General features: G+C 39.9%; 1 protein-coding gene and 1 long non-coding RNA gene across 5 annotated transcripts in view; both read right to left on the reverse strand.

Moving 5' to 3' along the window:
* The window catches only part of LOC133109534 (immunoglobulin-like and fibronectin type III domain-containing protein 1), a 31,015-nt gene extending 23,809 nt beyond the window's left edge, over positions 1-7,206 (reverse strand). For all 4 annotated transcript variants that reach the window (XM_061218880.1, XM_061218881.1, XM_061218882.1 and 1 more), the window contains exons 1-2: positions 7,069-7,206; positions 163-263 (exon numbers count right to left, since the gene is read on the reverse strand). In XM_061218880.1, the coding sequence (XP_061074864.1) occupies positions 163-208 (46 nt within the window). In that variant the 5' untranslated portion in view covers positions 209-263; positions 7,069-7,206. The remainder of the gene's footprint in view (positions 1-162; positions 264-7,068) is intronic.
* Positions 7,207-7,598: 392 nt separating this feature from the next.
* LOC133109339 (uncharacterized) lies at positions 7,599-12,487 on the reverse strand. The gene is made up of 2 exons (XR_009704722.1): positions 12,296-12,487; positions 7,599-8,528 (listed from the first exon to the last, which is right to left on the reverse strand). It is a non-coding gene; the product is annotated as an uncharacterized LOC133109339 (long non-coding RNA).
* Between the last annotated feature and the right edge of the window lie 5,882 nt (positions 12,488-18,369).

The raw sequence follows: 18,369 nt of genomic DNA on the forward strand, positions 1-18,369 counted from the left end.
ACACACTCAACACACAAACATCTACAGCAGTCCATTCACTCCTGACAGGTGTTATTTATGCTCTATGTAACTGCATTTGTTAATGTCTTGTCTTGCTCAAATCATTTCTGCTGAACATTTTAAGAGGGATTAAGAGGGAAGATGGGTTACATTTTCTCTTACCCTGCCCTGTGGCGGTCTGATCCGCCAGTTTGGCTTGCTTCCACATCCTGGTATCTTTATCTTCTGTGAAGATTCAGAATTCTGCTCTCCAGCCTTGTGAACTTAAAGTGAGAAAAATGAATTAATATATCAGCGCAGAATCTACAGTTTTACAAAGTTGCTTTGTACACATCAATGCAGGTTGTCAAACAATCACCTAGCACTGAGTAAAGACAACAATACACTCTTTAACTGTGTACTGCTGCCAAGAAACACATTTGGATGTATATATTTATATACACATTTGGATGTATATAATATCCAAATAAACTTAAAATAATATTCTGCTGTCAAGCTCATTAGCTGTCAACAGTTAGGCTAACAAGTGCTGTGGCAAGCTTGACATTACGGCAAAGCTGCATGGTTTCTGTTATGTGCTGAGTGCCATTGGAGAGAGACCCAACAGAGAATCTCCACAATGGAATTTTGTGTGCAAGTAGATTTTTTTTCATCACACACCAGTAACAGAAAGTGTAAAAGAGTTCCTCCAGGTGGCTGTCATCCAGACATGCATTCCCCTTATACAGTGTTACATCTCAGTGGAACTATATTTTGTTCCCGATAACCCCCCAAACATGTAATACTTATATATTAAGATAATAAGTGTGTGTGTGGTGTCATTTCTACATATTATTTGTTATTTAAGTTCGAAGACTTGTCTCTCATTGTTCATTATACTTCTATTTTCTGATCATTAGCATTTCAAATGTTGTGTAATTTATGCCTGGTTGTAACTGCAGGAATCCTGCGTGTCATTCTGTACTTAGAGGGCACTTCTGAAACTGGTTCCCCTGACGTGTGATATAGGTCACATGCCTCATAAAACTCCACATATTTCGGCTTTTTGTGATAAATTCTGACCTTGGGGGAAACTTGGCCCCAGAAGCAAGCATCTGATTGGTTGAATTTAAAGTAAGGCATAGTTATGACTCGATGTTAACACACTGTCCACAGACGGACATCGTGACTGTGGAGGAAAGCTAAGCTGTGAGTACGGAATGTAATTTTTGGAAAACTAAATTACATTTTATAACAGACATGCATAAAAAAAACCTGTATACTGAACAAACATCTCTTAACATGTACTGAGTTTTTAAAAATCTTTTCATCATTGCTAAAAATGCAATCATGATATAGTGTGCAATCAATTGGGTAATGGCCTGACGATGCCATTTTCTTTATTATTAAAAGTAGAATGAGAATGCTTTTAGCTATTCTGCCACCCTCTTTTGGCTACCTTGGTGTGTATTGGCTACAGACACATTTTGTTGCAGTATGTAAACAACTAATTAACTACTGTAATTACCTTTCCCAGAGTATGCATTAGATGCTCAAGCACATCAAGTTTGTTTCATTGATCGTTGTGTTTGTGTGTGTGTGTGTGTGTGTGTACATGCACTTTTCTAATGCGGTCTTTTTTGATATGACGTGACTGCCGTGATCCATCTAATAATTAATCAATGTCATATGCATTTCAGTCTATATTTATAATCAGCAAATCATCATTGTTTGTTGCTCTGTGATTGCATGTAGTCTCTAAACTGGAGCTTCCCAACCCTGTTCCTGTTCTGTTTTCATTCCAGCCCTAATTTGAAACACCTGCTTTTACCACTTAGCTCAAAGAGATCTCTAGCTGTTGTGCTTTGTTAAGCTTGGAGTGGAAACCTACAGGACAGTAAATCACCAGGAACAGGATTGGATAGCCCTGCTTTAAACCATCTTGGTAGTTGCTTTCTCTATTCAGCACCCAAGTCAGTTCTTTGAAAACAGATGATACAATGTTTTAATTCTTAGCCGTTGGTCAGCTGACCAGAATGATTATGTTCACATGCTAGCGCATAGAGGAGGTTTCTCTCCTAGCTAAGAAGGTCAGTACATGCAACATCTGCCCTGCTAACTTAGAAGGTTAGCACATAGGGGAGGTATTACTGCACTGCTAGCTAAGAAGGTTAGCACATAGATGAGGTGTTACTGCACTGCTAGCTAAGAAGGTTAGCGCATAGGGGAAGTATTACTGCACTGCTAGCTAAGAACATTAGCACATAGATAAGGTGTTACTGCACTGCTAGCTAAGAAGGTTAGCACATAGGGGAGGTAATACTGCACTGCTAGCTAAGAAGGTTAGCACATAGATGAGGTATTACTGCACTGCTGGCTAAGAAATTTAGCACATTGGGGAGGTAATACTGCACTGCTGGCTAAGGAGGTTAGCACATAGGGGAGGTATCTGAACAGCTGGGGCACTATAAACCAAAAAACCAATCTTGTTGTTTAAACATTCTGAAGTATCATATATCAATTTACTAATACTATATTGACATAAAATATATGAATTTATGATTATGTATTATGGCTTATGCTAATTTTGCCTTCTGAAGAACTCATTATGAAGCAGATGGCAATCAGTTTCAATCCATATATCTCATGATTTCTGCCTGATGACTTGTCAGTGTGTTCTATTTCATGTAATCGATGTGCTTAAATACAACATTAAGGGAAAAATGTGTAAATTATGTTAGAAATCACTAATGAGTTAGCTACTAAAGTGGCCACACTCCTGTGTGCATTGGTTAACCCCTGGCATTTTTATTCCATATTGCAAACGGACAGCAGCTACGCTCTGTGTTGCAGCTGACCTTGGAGTCTGGCATCTGACTTGGCTCCCATTGAGGGACTAAGGCACTAAGCCCAAAAGAGCCTTGTGGGGTATACAAGGTTGGGGGGTTGGGTGGGGTGTGGGCGTGCGGTAGGGGGGGGTGGGGGGGTCAATAGGTTCCTTGGAAACCTGATCCTGTCCTTCTCCAGACCTCGTTCCAGTGTCATTGAATTTAAGGCTAAAACATGTCCCTCTCCTGCGACCAAGGAGGTTTAGTGGAAATGTTTTGTACATGGCAAAATAAATAAATCAAGCCAGTCTCAACGAGTATATTAGTCTTAATTTTAGGCTATTTTTGATATGTTTTGCTATTTAAAGTGAGGTGAGACAGTTGGCAATTGGCAAGCTTTGTCAATAGGGTAAGAATATCACTTGTCAAGCAATCAGAACCTTAAGACAAGCTAATATTTTCTACTTGATAGAAGAACATAACGTTTTAAATCCCTGTACAAATCACAGTGCCTACAGCACTTTTTAAGGCAAACATTTTTGTGTTGTGTACCGTAAGCTGTATGTGTAATACACACCAATCACCACATTAGCAGTCTACTGGTAGTTGGTAGCTGTGTACTTTTGTACCCTAGTGTCCACACGCTGTTCTAAGCCTGTTTTTCCAATAATGATCGGAACTACATAAGAGGACTGCTTTATGTCGGCGTGAGAAATTGGAGCCACGCATAATAACATAGCTACACATTAGCAGTGTGCTAGAGGCCGCACTGTGTACTGCTGTCAGTGAATCCGCACATGCTCAGTGGCCTGACTCATGCAGTCAAAGTGGACTTAAAGACGGTTTATGGTTTAACATAAACATTTTGGGCCAATATTTTTGTACTGAGGGTCACATAAGGGAAAGACCTCAAGAAGGGAACCTGTTCTAATATATTTTTTCCTTTTTCAGTTTTTTTTGTTGTTGTTGTGACTGTTTGGTTTGACAAACTTAGTGGCTTATGGGGTCACTACAATATTTGCATCACTATGATGTAATGTATTGGCCCTGCAGTTAAGTCTCATGAAATCCACATTTGAATTACAACACACAGACGAATGTTTGGTGTTAAATCAACTCTAACAGAGTACATATGATCCCTTTGCACTCAAATTTAGTCTTTTGGAGTTTAATTAACACTGGACGTTTTCCTGTCTGTGTGTGTGTGTGTAGTTCCAGTGCAATAGTCATGAAAACTAACAGCTCTCATACTAAGACACAGGCGTTGTCATGGAGATAGACACTCCCCCTCAGGCCCCCCTTTGATTGACGCACACAGATGTTCACTCTGCAGCCAAGTCCGCTCATTTGATACAGAATCCTGAGACGGCTGCAGAGACAGACATCTCATCTGAGCAGTTCAGATGCAGAAGCCTGCAATTATAACTGGTGAAATGCAAATAAATATAATGTATAATATAAGAATTGTTTTCATGTTATTATAAAATTATGAAATGCCCAAAGTGGACAAGAATAATATTAACTGCATATTAGATGCACATTCCTCACAAAACATTTTAAAAATTATTATTAAAAATACTGCAATTGTTAATTGTGAATTATTGCTTTTGTTTATTTCCCTTCATGGAATTGGTTTTTAATTAAGAATGTGCATTTCTTTCATTATATGTAACTAAATCTGTATGAGAGAGAATGAATGAGAGGGAAAGAGAGATATATTGGTGTAGCAGTGTGCAAATTTTTATTGTTCATGTAAGTGGGTAGGTGAGTGGACAGATTGGTAAAATATCACTATATGCAATACCATGTGAACTCAACATCAGTGCCATTTGTGCTACTGATTGGCCAGACTATCTTCACACATGACTCCCAGGTAAAGGGAGAAGTCAAACCAGCAGGTCTCAGCCCTTGATGTGAGATACTGATCCCTGTAATAAAGCTTTCGGTCGCTGTCAGAGTAATCAAAATCGGCACATAATGTTTTTTGATGACTTGGGATTTTAATTCCCATGTCACATAACTTTGCCTACACTTCTGTCAATCAATAACAATCAATGAAACGATCTCTGATTTTCTCTTTCACCTGGCAATTTGGCATTCAGGAGCATGATTTGAATAGCTCTGAGCTACACATTTGTGGGTGCTACAAAGTACAGCAACACTATAAGGAATTAGTGATACAAAATGTGTGATGCTACTTCAGATACAGTAAAGAATGATATCTCAGCAATGACTTAAGTATCCAAGTTTTTCGGGAAAGGGTGCGAACATTATAATGAAAATGTAATCAGTTTACTTCAGTTTTTTTGCAAATCAGGCTTCAATTATAGTCAATTATAGTCACTTATAACTCATAATTATTTCATAATTATGAAAACCCTTTCATTTTGGGTTGTATGTAAAAGATAGAGCTAGTGAAGATCTTTGAAGTGATACATGAATACTTCTCTGCAACCTACAATAATTGAGATAGGGCAAGTCAAATTCATGGAGTCATGCTAATTAGTTCAAACTTTGTTAGCCCATATCTTCTGGATGAACACTGTGACAATTGTCAGTTTGGTTCCAGAGGTTTCTTCGGCCAAATCAGGATGGCTAATCTGTGACGATGCAGTCCACAAGTGTGTTGAGTTAATATGGAACTATCTGAAGTGTTTTGAGCACTGGTGATGACATTAAACATTTTCTGCTGTAATTGAAGGGTGACTCTGTGCAGAGTAAGACTGAGGATTCCCCATTTGTAAAAGTTGGCAGTGGATCCTTGGCATCCTTCCATTCCGTGGAACCTTCCATTCCGTGGATTATTCAAATATACATCTATCTGAGGTGAGGAAACCACGGTTGTACAGTATGAATAGCACAGCAGCGCTTATTTACAGTACGAATAGCACAGCACCACTTATTTACAGTAGGGCTCGTCTGTTGGCTTTACCACTGCCAGAGACTAAAACTACATTAGCCACCAGCCAAATCTATGCCTACTGTAAGTAGAATATTTTTATGGGACGTAATGAGCTTGCCCAACTCCTCTGTACAGTTGAAATAGCATCTGGGGACAGTCTGTGGTGTTCTCAAGTGTAGCTGCCTTGTCTTAAATAATCTTAATTGAACTCATGCAAAACCGTCTGGTGACGAATCGAGAAACTTACTTGGCATGTAACTTTGTTACGCCATTTTATGCAAATACATTCAAATTTGCATTTCTTTAGAAAGCTTTTCACACATTTCACACTGCATTGTGCAATTTTAGGTACCACATTCATTTTATACTGTGCAAAAAGCTTAATAATTATAGACTACTAAACAGATGGCACCATAGTTCTAATAAAAAGATATTAACAGAAATGTAATTCTGACTTCTGAAAGTTGTTAATGCACTGCATGAATTACTGTAATAATCACACATTGAAATAGTAATATGTCTTTTCAACAACTGCATGCATCATCAAGCATTTGTTCATGCTTAGCTTTTGTTCTGAGCTTTTTATATCCTTTGAGACATTTCTCTTCTTTTTGGAATCTCTGAAATCTTGGTTGTTATTCTGTGGAAGTTAACACCTCAAACTAAACTTAGCCATCACCCCACCACCTCACCATGATGACTTCACGTCACCTGACCAGCAATAAAATCCGCCTCCACAAATTCCAAGCTCTGACTGAAACTGAGAACATGTCCCATCAAAATGATCTTAAAACCTCACCAGTGAAACAGCTGAGACAGGCTGTAACAGAGTCCTATTAAAACACGTATACTTTAGGGCATTTCTTGTCTTCAAACCACCGGTGTAGAACACTTGATGGAGGGAGTACAATTACATCACCCCAACTGAACTGTAGCAATATTTTATTTTATTTTACTGTTATTAGGGGGGGCTTTGCTGACACTGTGACCCCATGTGCCCCTCTTCAAATGAAGAGACCAACCCTAGAAGGTGAGATTTATCAAGATAAATAAATAAATTACCTGTACACAAACGCACAGACACTTTTGAAAGTAACACACAGACACACACAAAAATCTTTTAAAAATCTGAAACAAAAGGCCCACCGAATGAATTTAACCGCATTACTTGATATAGAAAGATAAAACTGCGCTTTGGTTTCTCTGTCACCGTTTTGATGAGTGGTTTGTGAAAATGGAGTGTCCCAGGTCTCTACAAAAGAGAGGGACATCGTAGTTTGGACACTCGGAGGTCTCTAACACTGAGACTGGAATCAGAGTGAGCTCCGGTGAGACGGAGAAAAGGTAAGAGCAACTTACCTGCTCAGAGTCCTGGGCTCTCTCAGAGTTGCTCCTCTCCACAAACCCTCGCCCACCCTGATATTTGAGAGGTGCCTCTAACACCATGCTGCTATAAATCCTTGGAGAAGTACGTGCCCCTCTGTGGCAAAGTCCCCCTTGCACTCAGGCTCAGCAGTGCCAAGTGCCAAATGCAGGACTTCACTTTCTGTATTATACATGAGGAGTTGCTCTTGGGGGTTATTTTTTAGTTTTTATTTGGGGGTGGGGGGGGAGGTACAAAGAGATAACAAAAGAAGGGTTGTCTCTGTTACCCTGAACTAGTGTCTAACTAGCTTTGACAGGTAGTCTTAGCGTGTACATTCATGGATTTCAGTGGGGTGGACGATTGCATGTTTTCATTTCATTTCATGAGACCATTTCAGGACAGGGTCTGGCTAATGCTCTGAAGCTACAGTGGTCTGTGTATAGTACTTGGGTCCTCTTTCATACAGTGAGCTTTTCAAAGGGTGAAAGCAATAACAATGAAAAAAACACAACGATGTGCAACACAAGTTCATGTTTGCTTTATTCATGTTTGCTTAATAAAGGAGATATAATCAAAAACAAATTAAAGTGACTCCTGTTTGTGTATTTTCTACAATAATTATGAGGGTCCCTCTGCTTTATTTCTGGCACAGACAAAGTTTGCACAGGCAAATTACATATTTAACATTGCTGCATCTGTTTCTCACAATGCCTTCACATCTAAAAATACAAACAAAAGGCATCTGCAGATTTAACTCCCGGTAGTCCATAAGTAGTTAACAAGATGTCTTTCATTCCTACAAACTAATATAAGAATTATATTAGTTCACCTAACCATAGTCCTGTGCCCATCTATTATATAACAGAATCTGGAGGTGATTCAACATTGCAGGCTGCTCTTTCAACACCTCTAGTCACCAGGTTCTAATGAATCAAAGAAAAGCATGACTACACCGGTGGCAGTTGCTAGCAGTTTGTGGATATCTGCATTTAATATATCAGTTTTACATATAAAGAGCTACATGTACATATAACTATAAAATATAAAGAGCTACATCTACATATAAACATGAGATTAGAGATTACAGTTGCTTTTCACCTCTATGTGTAAATAGTTGGTCTTGTTTGACGGGTGGCTAATAGTATTTACTTTAATTCTGCTTGCAGCCACTTACAATGAAAAGCACTAAATCACAGTTTGTTTTTCTTTCTTACTGTGAGTGTGCATTCCAGTGCTTGCGGAATCCCAAGTATTGGTTTCAACTGTCAGAGGTTATGGACACTAGACTCAGGACACTGTTCTACATAGTCCCACCACATTGTATAGAAGACATTTACATACTGTAATGGCTTAAAGACTTTTATTTATGGATGCCGATCTTCACGTTTCATATTCCCAGTAGAAGCGCAGAGATTCCCAGAATAAAAGGACTTTCGGCAACTGATGCACCTGCCTGCAAAAGAATGGAATTATAATTTATTTTAACTTGGCACATAAATGATCTGCTTTGTGAAAGCCCACATCAAGAGTGACATGTTTGGCTTGTTCATTGATTTCATTAAATATAAAGAAGATTAATTTATTTACCCTAATAGTCCTACTCTGCAGTTTAGGTTAGAGTGTGTGTCTCTCATTAACTGTGTGACAATTTCTGGGTACAATTGATCAGTAAGCTTCTGAGGTTGTTACAGAAGAGCTGAAATGGAAAAACAGGATTATTTACAAAGACATGTATGGTAAGCAGCACAGAGCAAGTATTACTTGCTAAAGTAGATGAAATTTCAGTTTGCCACTGTATACTGAAGTACTTGCTAAGAGTAACCTGAGTCCCCAGCCAGCAAGATTAAACTGTGGAGCAGGATGGCTGTCAGGAGGGGGTAAGTTAGGGTGATTCCAAGGGCCCTGGCTGACAGGAGGTCTCAAAAACACTGCTGTATGTGTGCAGGGATGGGGTGACCTGGCGTGGTGGGGCCCAATGTGAGCTCCGTTCATGGGGCCCATACAAAAGCACTGTGCATTATGTCAGCCAGACATAATACCCTTCTGCAGGGTATTGCTACACTAGTTTGACAGCACACAAGCTATCAGTAGACAACTTCAAGATATTAGAATCTCCTTTGAATGCTCTTTAGTAGTTTAGTCACAAACAAATTAGTTCATACTTTTAGTTATTGGGCCTCATTCACAAAACTGCTTTAAAATGTCTCCACAGCTGAATGTCCTTTGGTTGGATAAAGATCTGCATGTGTTTGGAAAGGGTAACAGTATATGTAGAGTACAGTTTTCTAGTTGAAATGCTTCATTATTTATGCAAATTCATTTTCATAGTTACAGACTACATACTAACAACAAAATGTGTATCATTAGAATTATAGTCATGCCTTTTATGGGATTGCTATAGTGTTTCCTTATGCTCATCACATCACATGAACTTGTGCATCCAGGTTATTAGCAATTCGCATTTCAGACACCAAGGATATGCACAAATTGCAGATTGCTGCATGTTTCATGAATCCCAATATGGTTTTTCCTAGGAACCCTTCTTAAGAACCAAAGTCAGGAGAATTTAAGAAAAGTTTTGTGAATGCTTTTAACAAAATAAAGAAGAAGAAGAAGGAGAAGAACCATCAAAACCAATAAGGTAATGTGTATGAGATACACTGAATAATATGTGGGTGGTATTCTTTCTTGTTTTATTTTTCACTGTTTATTGTGAAAAGAACATTGTGAAGTTATAGTCCTTGTTTGAATATAGTTAAGCAGAACTGTCATTTAAATTAACTGGTATCTCCTGCCACTTTATAAAGAAAAAAAAATGTTTTGACAGGTTCTCCAATTAACCAAGTGTTGGGTGGCAAACATTTATAATTAAACTTAGATTTGCAAATCTGTGAAGATGACAATATGGTCTTGCAGACCTAAATTTGTCTGAAGCAAATGGATGTGAAAAAGCAACAATTTATAACACCCACTTGAATCTATTCTCCTCCTCTGGAATTCAAAATTGAGGCCTGGATTCAACCAACATTTTTCCTTAGTTTTTATCCACCATTTGCTCACATCAAGTGTGTGTTTTTGGTGAAATCAGTAATCACCAATACTAATAATAAAATGTGTTTGCGATCTTTTATGCATTTCATTCTTAGATCTTATCTCACTGAGATGTATCATTGAGTCTGTCAATAAAGAGCCAAAACACAGAAAATTAGAACAAAATTAACAGGTCATGATCTTAGCTGTCCATTTTATTTGACAAACAATGAAGGATATTCTGGCCAACATATCCAACAAAAGCAAGCCACCATTTTGTCAGACCTTCCAAATTCATAAGATCTGTCTTTTCTGAAGGAACCACATTGCTGCCAAAAACATACAAATTCAAACTAGCTAGCTACAGTATGTCTGCAACAACTAATAGCTAGTTAGCAATCATAACCTCCATCAATAATTAGGAGGATTATGGGGTTGGCTGGATATGTGTGCTGAGTAAAACCTGGAACACATCCAAATCCGGAACATGGATTAGAGTAAAAAGAGCTGTTTGGGGTTATCCTGCCAACTCTGTAATTCTGCTTTGTGAACTACCCCCCTGGTATTCACAAGTTAGATGTGGTACCTCAGTTGTATTTTCAAAGTGGATGTACAACAACAGAAGTGCACTTGGTTAACGGCACTCAGGATGAAGGACCAGAGCCATCTTATGATGGTGGGGAAATTTAGGTTGATTCCAAGGGCCCTGACTGACAAGTGTGCAGGGTTTTCAGACAAATGCCGAGTTTTCTGTGGCCCAAAGTGAGACCTTTTCATGGGGCCACAAATCCCTCCTGGAGCCAAATGAAGGACATTGCAGGTTTACTGACTCTGTGAGTCACTAGTAACAGATTTGTATGTACTTCCTCAGCTCAGTCTCTAATAGAGTTCAGAATATGATTATATCAGTCTATACTGATCTATTTTGTAGGAAAGCATGAATTCTTTTGTGCACACTTTTTAAAGGGAAAACACAAGCATGCATTTTGGCTACAGTAAATATATAAATGAAACTTAATAATTAATAATTTCCCCAACAATATGAGAAATATACCCAATCCCTCTATGATATACTTGAGGCATATTAAACTTAAAACAGTGGAACACTGCTGTTTTTGCATTAGATAGAATTTGCCGCCATAGTGATATTTTAATGGTGTTATGATTGAATTACATTAAATATAAATATTTCTCAGTGCAGGTAGAAAACAAAAAATGTCAGATAAATGTCAAATAAATGCAATAGAATATTGTAATACCTGTAAAATATTATTGCTGAACGACAACATGGGCATAACTGGAGTTCATCTGAGTACGCAGTGCTCTGCTATTCAGAGTTTTCAGCTGTGATATCAAATTTAATAGTGGTACTATATCAATACAACACATTTGGTGATTGCTGATTTAAGTTGCAAATATATTGCTTACTTATACACATTAAGGTCTCACAGTCAAGTATTTTATGTTATTTATTTGTAAAGCAATACCTTTACTATTAATAAAATGCAGGCATCAGTTGTGTATATTCCCCTTTCTTTCACAGAATGACAAGTGGTTGTGAGGACACACAAGTGTGTAGGCATATGTGTGAATGTGTGTGTGTGTGTGTGTGTGTGTGTGTGTCTTGTATAATGATAGTTTGTTTTCTTCTCTACCGCTGTATGTCATTCTAAATCACACCCAAACATACTGACACATCACTCATGCACACACAGTACTGCAGCGCTACTGAACTCCACATCCTGCGGGCCACTGTGTGCTTCAACCGTGCACTACACCACCTGATTTCACAAATTAGCTTATTATCTGAACTAAGCAGATAAAATAATAAGCGAAATCAGCTGGTGTAGTGCACGGTAAGAGCGAATATCTGCTGACACTGTGGTCTGCAGAACACAGAGTTGAGTAGCTCTTCTGTACTGTATTTACACATTCTCTCTCTCTATCTGTCTGTAATGTCTGACAACACCTCTGCACACTGGGATACACCAAACTCTCTCTCCCATACACACACACACTCTCTCTCTCTCTCTCTCTCTCTCTCGCTCTCTCTCTCCAGTGACCCAGTGCCAGCATACGCCTTCAAGATGCTTTCTCAGCCACTTTCACCCCTGTCCAGGATCCTCTCAGATTCACTTCTTCTTCTAAATCTTAAAAATGCACGCGAATAAGCCCTCAATGCCCACTTACCTTGGTCATTCATCTGGATGACAGACTCTGGACTCGGCATTTGTCTGATCATAACCACAATGCGTTCTGTTACAGATGTCACAGCAGCCTGTGTAGAACTGTCTCGGACACCTCATCCACCATGATGTCTTCATTTTCCAAAATTCCACCACCTAGCACTCCCACAACTGCCTCCTTATATCAGCTTCCATCCGTTTCAGAGTGTGACCCTGTGTGATTTACACCCCTCTGCCTCGGACAGATCCCTTTCACCTCCACCCCTCCCTCTGTTTACTCATCCTCTTCCCCCTTTCTTGTGTCCCAAAATCCTCAGCAGGGGCAGTGGACCCTCCTCAAACAAAGCTGTCTTTTTGATCCACAGCTCACTGCACCCTGTCTCGGATACTGTACAACACCCAGAATGATTAATAAACCTACCCTGCAAAATCTTGGGTGATAATAAACTATATTTACCCTGCTTGTGTACAGTTCTGACTTGGGGCTTGTATGATTTCCAGGCCTTGCTGAAAGGCTCTACCTTTGTTTGCATTCAGTTGCTTGACATGCTCCAAGCATTTCTCAGCCCCTTTGAAGGTTTTTTGTAATGTAATGTTTTGGAATGTTTTCTCACAATTCTAAATCCGTGTTCTAGAAGTCACCAGTAGCATTTGTGTCTAATCACGTTTGCGATCGTACACCTTGACAGGTTAAGAAACACCCTTGATATACTAAGCTGCATATCTTAAAACAGAACCACAGGTTCCAGAAATCTGAGGAAGTGCAATAGTCTCAGTGTGTGGCACTGAAGAAAATAGCATCCTGGACATTACATTGGGTGTAAAATTCCTGGACCATGGAGTGAGGGTAAACAGCTGGAGAGAGGGTGTGGGGGTTGGGGGGGGGGGGGGGGTCCACAGGAAAGGAAGTTCAGTGGGTCTAATGGTCACAGTCACGCCCCAGTTCTCTGTTATTGTTTTCCTGGAACGGTTGGACGGTGACCATTAGTTTGTGACTGAGGCAGCTTTACTCTCGCTGGGAGCCTGTTCCCTTGTTCTTCTCTTCTTTTCTCTGTCTGGGAGGTGCGTGGATAAAGGGGCTGCAAGCGATATCCCCGTGGCTGGTTGGGTGGATGGGTAAATGCACATTCTCTCGCTCCTTAAAAATGGCGTGCAGTACATGAGGTCACCGCCCTGCCACTCCTGATTTATCGCTCCTTCAAGGGTCACTGTGGAGAAGGAACCTGCTGAGATGGCAGTCCATGACAGCGTGTAAATCAGCGGTTATTTTGGGGTTGTTGCGGGGGGAGGATTGGGGTGGGGGGGATAGAATGACAGCGCTGTACTGTAAGGTGGGAGGATTTCTGTGAATGCATCTGTAGCAGCGGGATAGGTGCTGATCCGTGAACAGCCACTTGAAGAGCCTCTCCTTTATCCACTTCGACATGGGCCTGTCACTACACATGCATATACTGTACACACATACGATGTTGAAATGGGTCGTTATCAGAGGGACAAGGATTGACATTCCCTCAGAAGCTCGCAAACTCCAGTGGTTACTGGGGGTATTGCAGTTTATTCAGCCTCTAGTGCCAAAAAGCGAATTTCCCCATTGAAGTCCATTCTAAACTACAATTTTACCATGGCAAAATTATATTAGTTTGGACAGTACTTTTAAATTCTACATTTTCTTCACACTAAGCTAATTACCCTCTATGGACCCATTTTTCTGAGCCACACAGAAGAAGATTTTTCAAATTCCTGTTCATCCCTTCTTGTTTACGTACCTAGTGCACAAGCCAAAATAGGCTCATATTCAAACATGGCCGCCTCCATGAACTGGCTTCTCGTGCCATTAAGTAGCTCCCATAGGAATCCATGGAACCACAGACGCGGTCTCTAGTTCTTATACAGTATATCTTAATGGTTGACATCTACACATTGTATAGTGTACATTCACAAACTCTGGTCTTTAGACATCTGCACAAATCCAGAATGCACCCAGTTCTATTGGTGTTTCATGAAGTTGGGTGTGTTCAGTGTAGCTTTTTTTCTTTCTTTGGAAAAGATCTCTCTCCGGACCAGAACTTGATGCTTCCTACAACAATGTACTGTGGGAAATGTAGTCACCTCTCAGGCATTGCTTGCAGCTGTCGAGTCACAGGAAGCACTTAGGCTGTTGTAAATCAGGTGTAAGCTCTCCCGACCATCTGATACCCATAATAAAGTGCATGGTTCACATACCAGCAGTAATTGTAATATATCAGAGTTTATTACCCTGCTATTTCAGTCACTCTTACTCAGGTCCCCTTTGCACAACTTGCTCCCTTGTTTGGTTGTAAAATGGCAGAAGAATAGAATTGAAAATAACCCCCTTTTACATGACCGGATCTAATTCCATCTGTAATCTGGGAAGTATCGAACAACGCCTCAGCTGTGATATTGACGCATTATCAGGATTAATATCGCCATCGCTGTTAGTTCACAGTCAGATTTCCAGTTGGTTTGGCCATTTATTGAATTTGTTTTCCAATGGCAGCTCATCAAAGAACACAAGAACAACATTCTGATAAAAAATTCAACATTTCTTTAAGAAGGCACATAGCACTGTACTGTAAACAACCTCAGAATAACATGCTTTCTGTGCTATAACACCAGCATTGGTGGAAAACAGGCTTTCCTGTGTGACAGTGGGATATGCACTCTTGCTCTGTTGGTTTTAAGCACGTCTTGTTGTCTTCAAGCCAGAGCTCAGCATGCATTCCTTTGAACTGTAAATAACAGCAGGAGTCTGGCACGCTACTGCCACCTGCTGGCTGAACTGTGACAGCAGCGTCAGTCTGGGAGTGATAAAAAACCACCAATCCAGAAACCCCAATCCACCAATCCCCCCCCCCCCCCCCCAGCAAAATACTGCTACAATTTTAATTGTGGCTGGTGTGATTTTCCCCTCTTGCAGCCCTTTTGGCAGGTAACAGCTGGGTTGTGTTATATTATATATAATGTGGCTGGTAAAATGTTAAAAATGGATGGTGATTTTTTTTTTAATCCACAAGCCTCCAGTGCCTGAAAAAAGTTAATTTCCTGGCCCTGCTTGGAATGGTATGCATTTATAGCTGTTGTGGAAATATGAAAAACAATAAAAAGTGTTTTTTTTTTATCAAGATGCTTAATTTAACCTAATCTAATTTAACCTAAGATGTGAGCTTTAAAATAATTATGTAAAAATGATCCATTCACATTCATATATATTTGCTTTTGTTGTTACATTTTGGCCCCAGAATTATTAATAACATTGATAAAGATGAGCAATGAATACATTAAATAAATATGGATAATGAGCTGCAATATATGCTTAAAATGGGGAAAATATATTTATATTATAGTAATACAATTGCTGAAAGAAAAATATTTTCTGAACTTGCATTCACAAAAATTGCATAAATGAGGTATTTTTGGTGTGCTGGTAGAGTTTGGTAGAGATTGGTGGACATATCAAAAGGGTTCAATATAATTAGACAATTTCCTGATAGAGGGAGCCCGGTCTTTGGCCAAAATGTCTCAGTACTTATTAAAGTTCTTGATAAACCACCTGACAAAGTATAGATTCAGAATCTGCTAAACAAATGAAGCAAAATTTTAATTAAGCCTCTAAGTCTTCCTGTGTTGATTCATTTAGCTGTAGTGCGAAGACTGAGCACCTCCCAATTCGACAGACACAAATAGATGATTTGCAAGATTGCCAGTATATTCTGTAGTAATGTTATGTAGTAACGTTATATCAAAGCAGTAGTAACCTTTAATAGACAAAGTGTTTTTATAATCGTAAACAGCGCAGCCTTGGTGCAGTTTTAGCACACAGGGCGTGAAGCAGACAGCAGACGGTCACGTCAGCTGGGGTGACCCAGTTTGCTGTGGGATCATCTGCAGGCTGAAGAGGGCTGTGTCCCTGATACAGTTACCCAGAGAGTCGTGATTCACTCCAGATTCCTCAGGGTCCAGGTCCAGCTGGAGATGGGCTTAGATGGGCCGAGGGCTCTGGTGCCCTGGCTGGTATTTCCCTCACGTCATGTGATTCACTGGCTTAGATGTCGCTATTTCCAGCCTTGCTCAACCAGTCTCATTTTCCCTCTGCACCCTGACCGGTCACTTTCTAACGTTTCCCTTTCCCTTCTCCCTCTCCCTCTCCCTCTCCCATCCCTCTCCCTCTTCCTCTTCCATCTCTCCATCTCTCCTTCTCCCATCTCTCTCTCTTTTTCCATCCCTATTTTTCTCATTTCACACTTTCCCTCCATTTCCCATCTCTCTCACCCTCCAATCCCTCTTTCTCTCTTTCCCACTCATTCTCTTCTCTCTTCCTTTCATTCTTCCTTTCTCTCTCACTCTCTCTCCCACTCTCCCTCTCATTATCTCTCTTTCCAATGACAGTAATAAAGCTGAGAGTACTCAAAGTGTATCATAGCTCACAGAACCCAAAATGGTCGCCCTTTGCTTGGGAATTCCTGGCTTCTTAAACCAACATACTGCAAACACACCACTCCTCTGTTGGTTTGTCCTCTCTTACGTACAGTACATTCATTAGTAGCACCTGTCCAATTAGTGCCACTCAATCCTGTTATAATACCGGAATAACTACATTTTAAAAGGTGAAAGGCAGCCGGACGTGACATGGATGCTTGTCGGAGCGGGATCAACACATATGCTCTCACATTCACCCAACCCCAGCCTGTGTCAGCGGACAGTCCCTGGCCTCCTCCATCAACTCCAGCAGGCAGTTAGAAACTTGGGAAGCATTTCTCCTCCTCGGCAGAGGAATTTTACCACATTAATCTTAACTGGAGCACATCTGTGCCATTTGACGCACCAAGAAAAAAAATACAATAGAGGTTTATTGTGATGTGTTGAGATAATTGTTCATCTGGATCTACTGGGTTAATCTTGCATGCATTTTGTATATTTTGTGGAAAGCTACAGAGTACAAGTTCTATGGATGGACTGGGGGAATGCTGACGAGGAGGAATGCTATGAGGTAGGTGTGAAATTCTCAGAGATCTGGTATAAGAAGAACATTCTGCAAGAGCTCCATTCAACCCATAGTTTGAGGAGCGATTGGGAATACTAAAATAAAATAACTTCCATCGATGATTGCTGATTAAACATTGCATGGTGAACTTTCAGTGAATTCAATAACGTAATTCAATCTAAACTACATAATATATGCTAATCAAATCAGATAAGATTTGTATTGAGTTTTGTGCAATCCGCAGACCATTGAGAAATCAAATCCATTTGCAGCTATTGTAGTAATTAAAATGAGATGTAACCAAGACATAAATGAAAATGTATTTAAATAAATAATGTAATATGACAGCAAAATCCAATCCTCAGAAGACACTCCCCTCAGCATGGGTCAACACCATCACTGACGGGCGAGCGTTCGGTTTCTAATCCCGCTGGCACACTCTGCAGCAGCTGCTGTGCCTCTGTGTGCCAGCTCTGGGGCTGGGCAGAAGCATCTTTAGCATTAGCCACTTTGCCATCATTGAATAGTGAAAAACAATAGTTGACAAGAATATTTATTGTGGCACATACAGTATAAGATCGTCACTCTGGCTCAGTGAACTTAGTTTTTTTTTTTTGGTTGAAATTTTTTTTCTTAAGTTAATTGTAAACAGCTTAACAAGAATGAATACAAACTAAAATAATATTGCAGGCAGCAAAAAACCTTCCAAAAAAAGTAGTGTCCTGTTCAGTGTCACCACCAAGGGGCGATCTGTGCACATGTTCCACCCTATATTACAGGGTGGTGTAAGCCCTTCATTGGCCAATTCAGAAATGACAGAATGACGATAATAATCGTTTATTTTTCTTGTCTTTTTTTTTCCCTTGCTCCTGACCCAGAAATAGATTGAAGTCTGCCATCTTTAAGGACATCTCAACCTGTTAAATGTTCCTTCTAGGATCTAGGAATAGAAGTTAGCGGAAGTATTTTTTGTTAACTTTGACATATAAATGATCGACCTGTGGATCCACATCTCCCTATCTGCCACATCTATTGAATTCCATTTGCCTAATTCATGTTTTCTCCACTTCCCTTTA

Source organism: Conger conger, chromosome 14 (genome assembly GCF_963514075.1).
Source record: "Conger conger chromosome 14, fConCon1.1, whole genome shotgun sequence".
NCBI classification, from domain to species: Eukaryota; Metazoa; Chordata; class Actinopteri; order Anguilliformes; family Congridae; genus Conger; species Conger conger.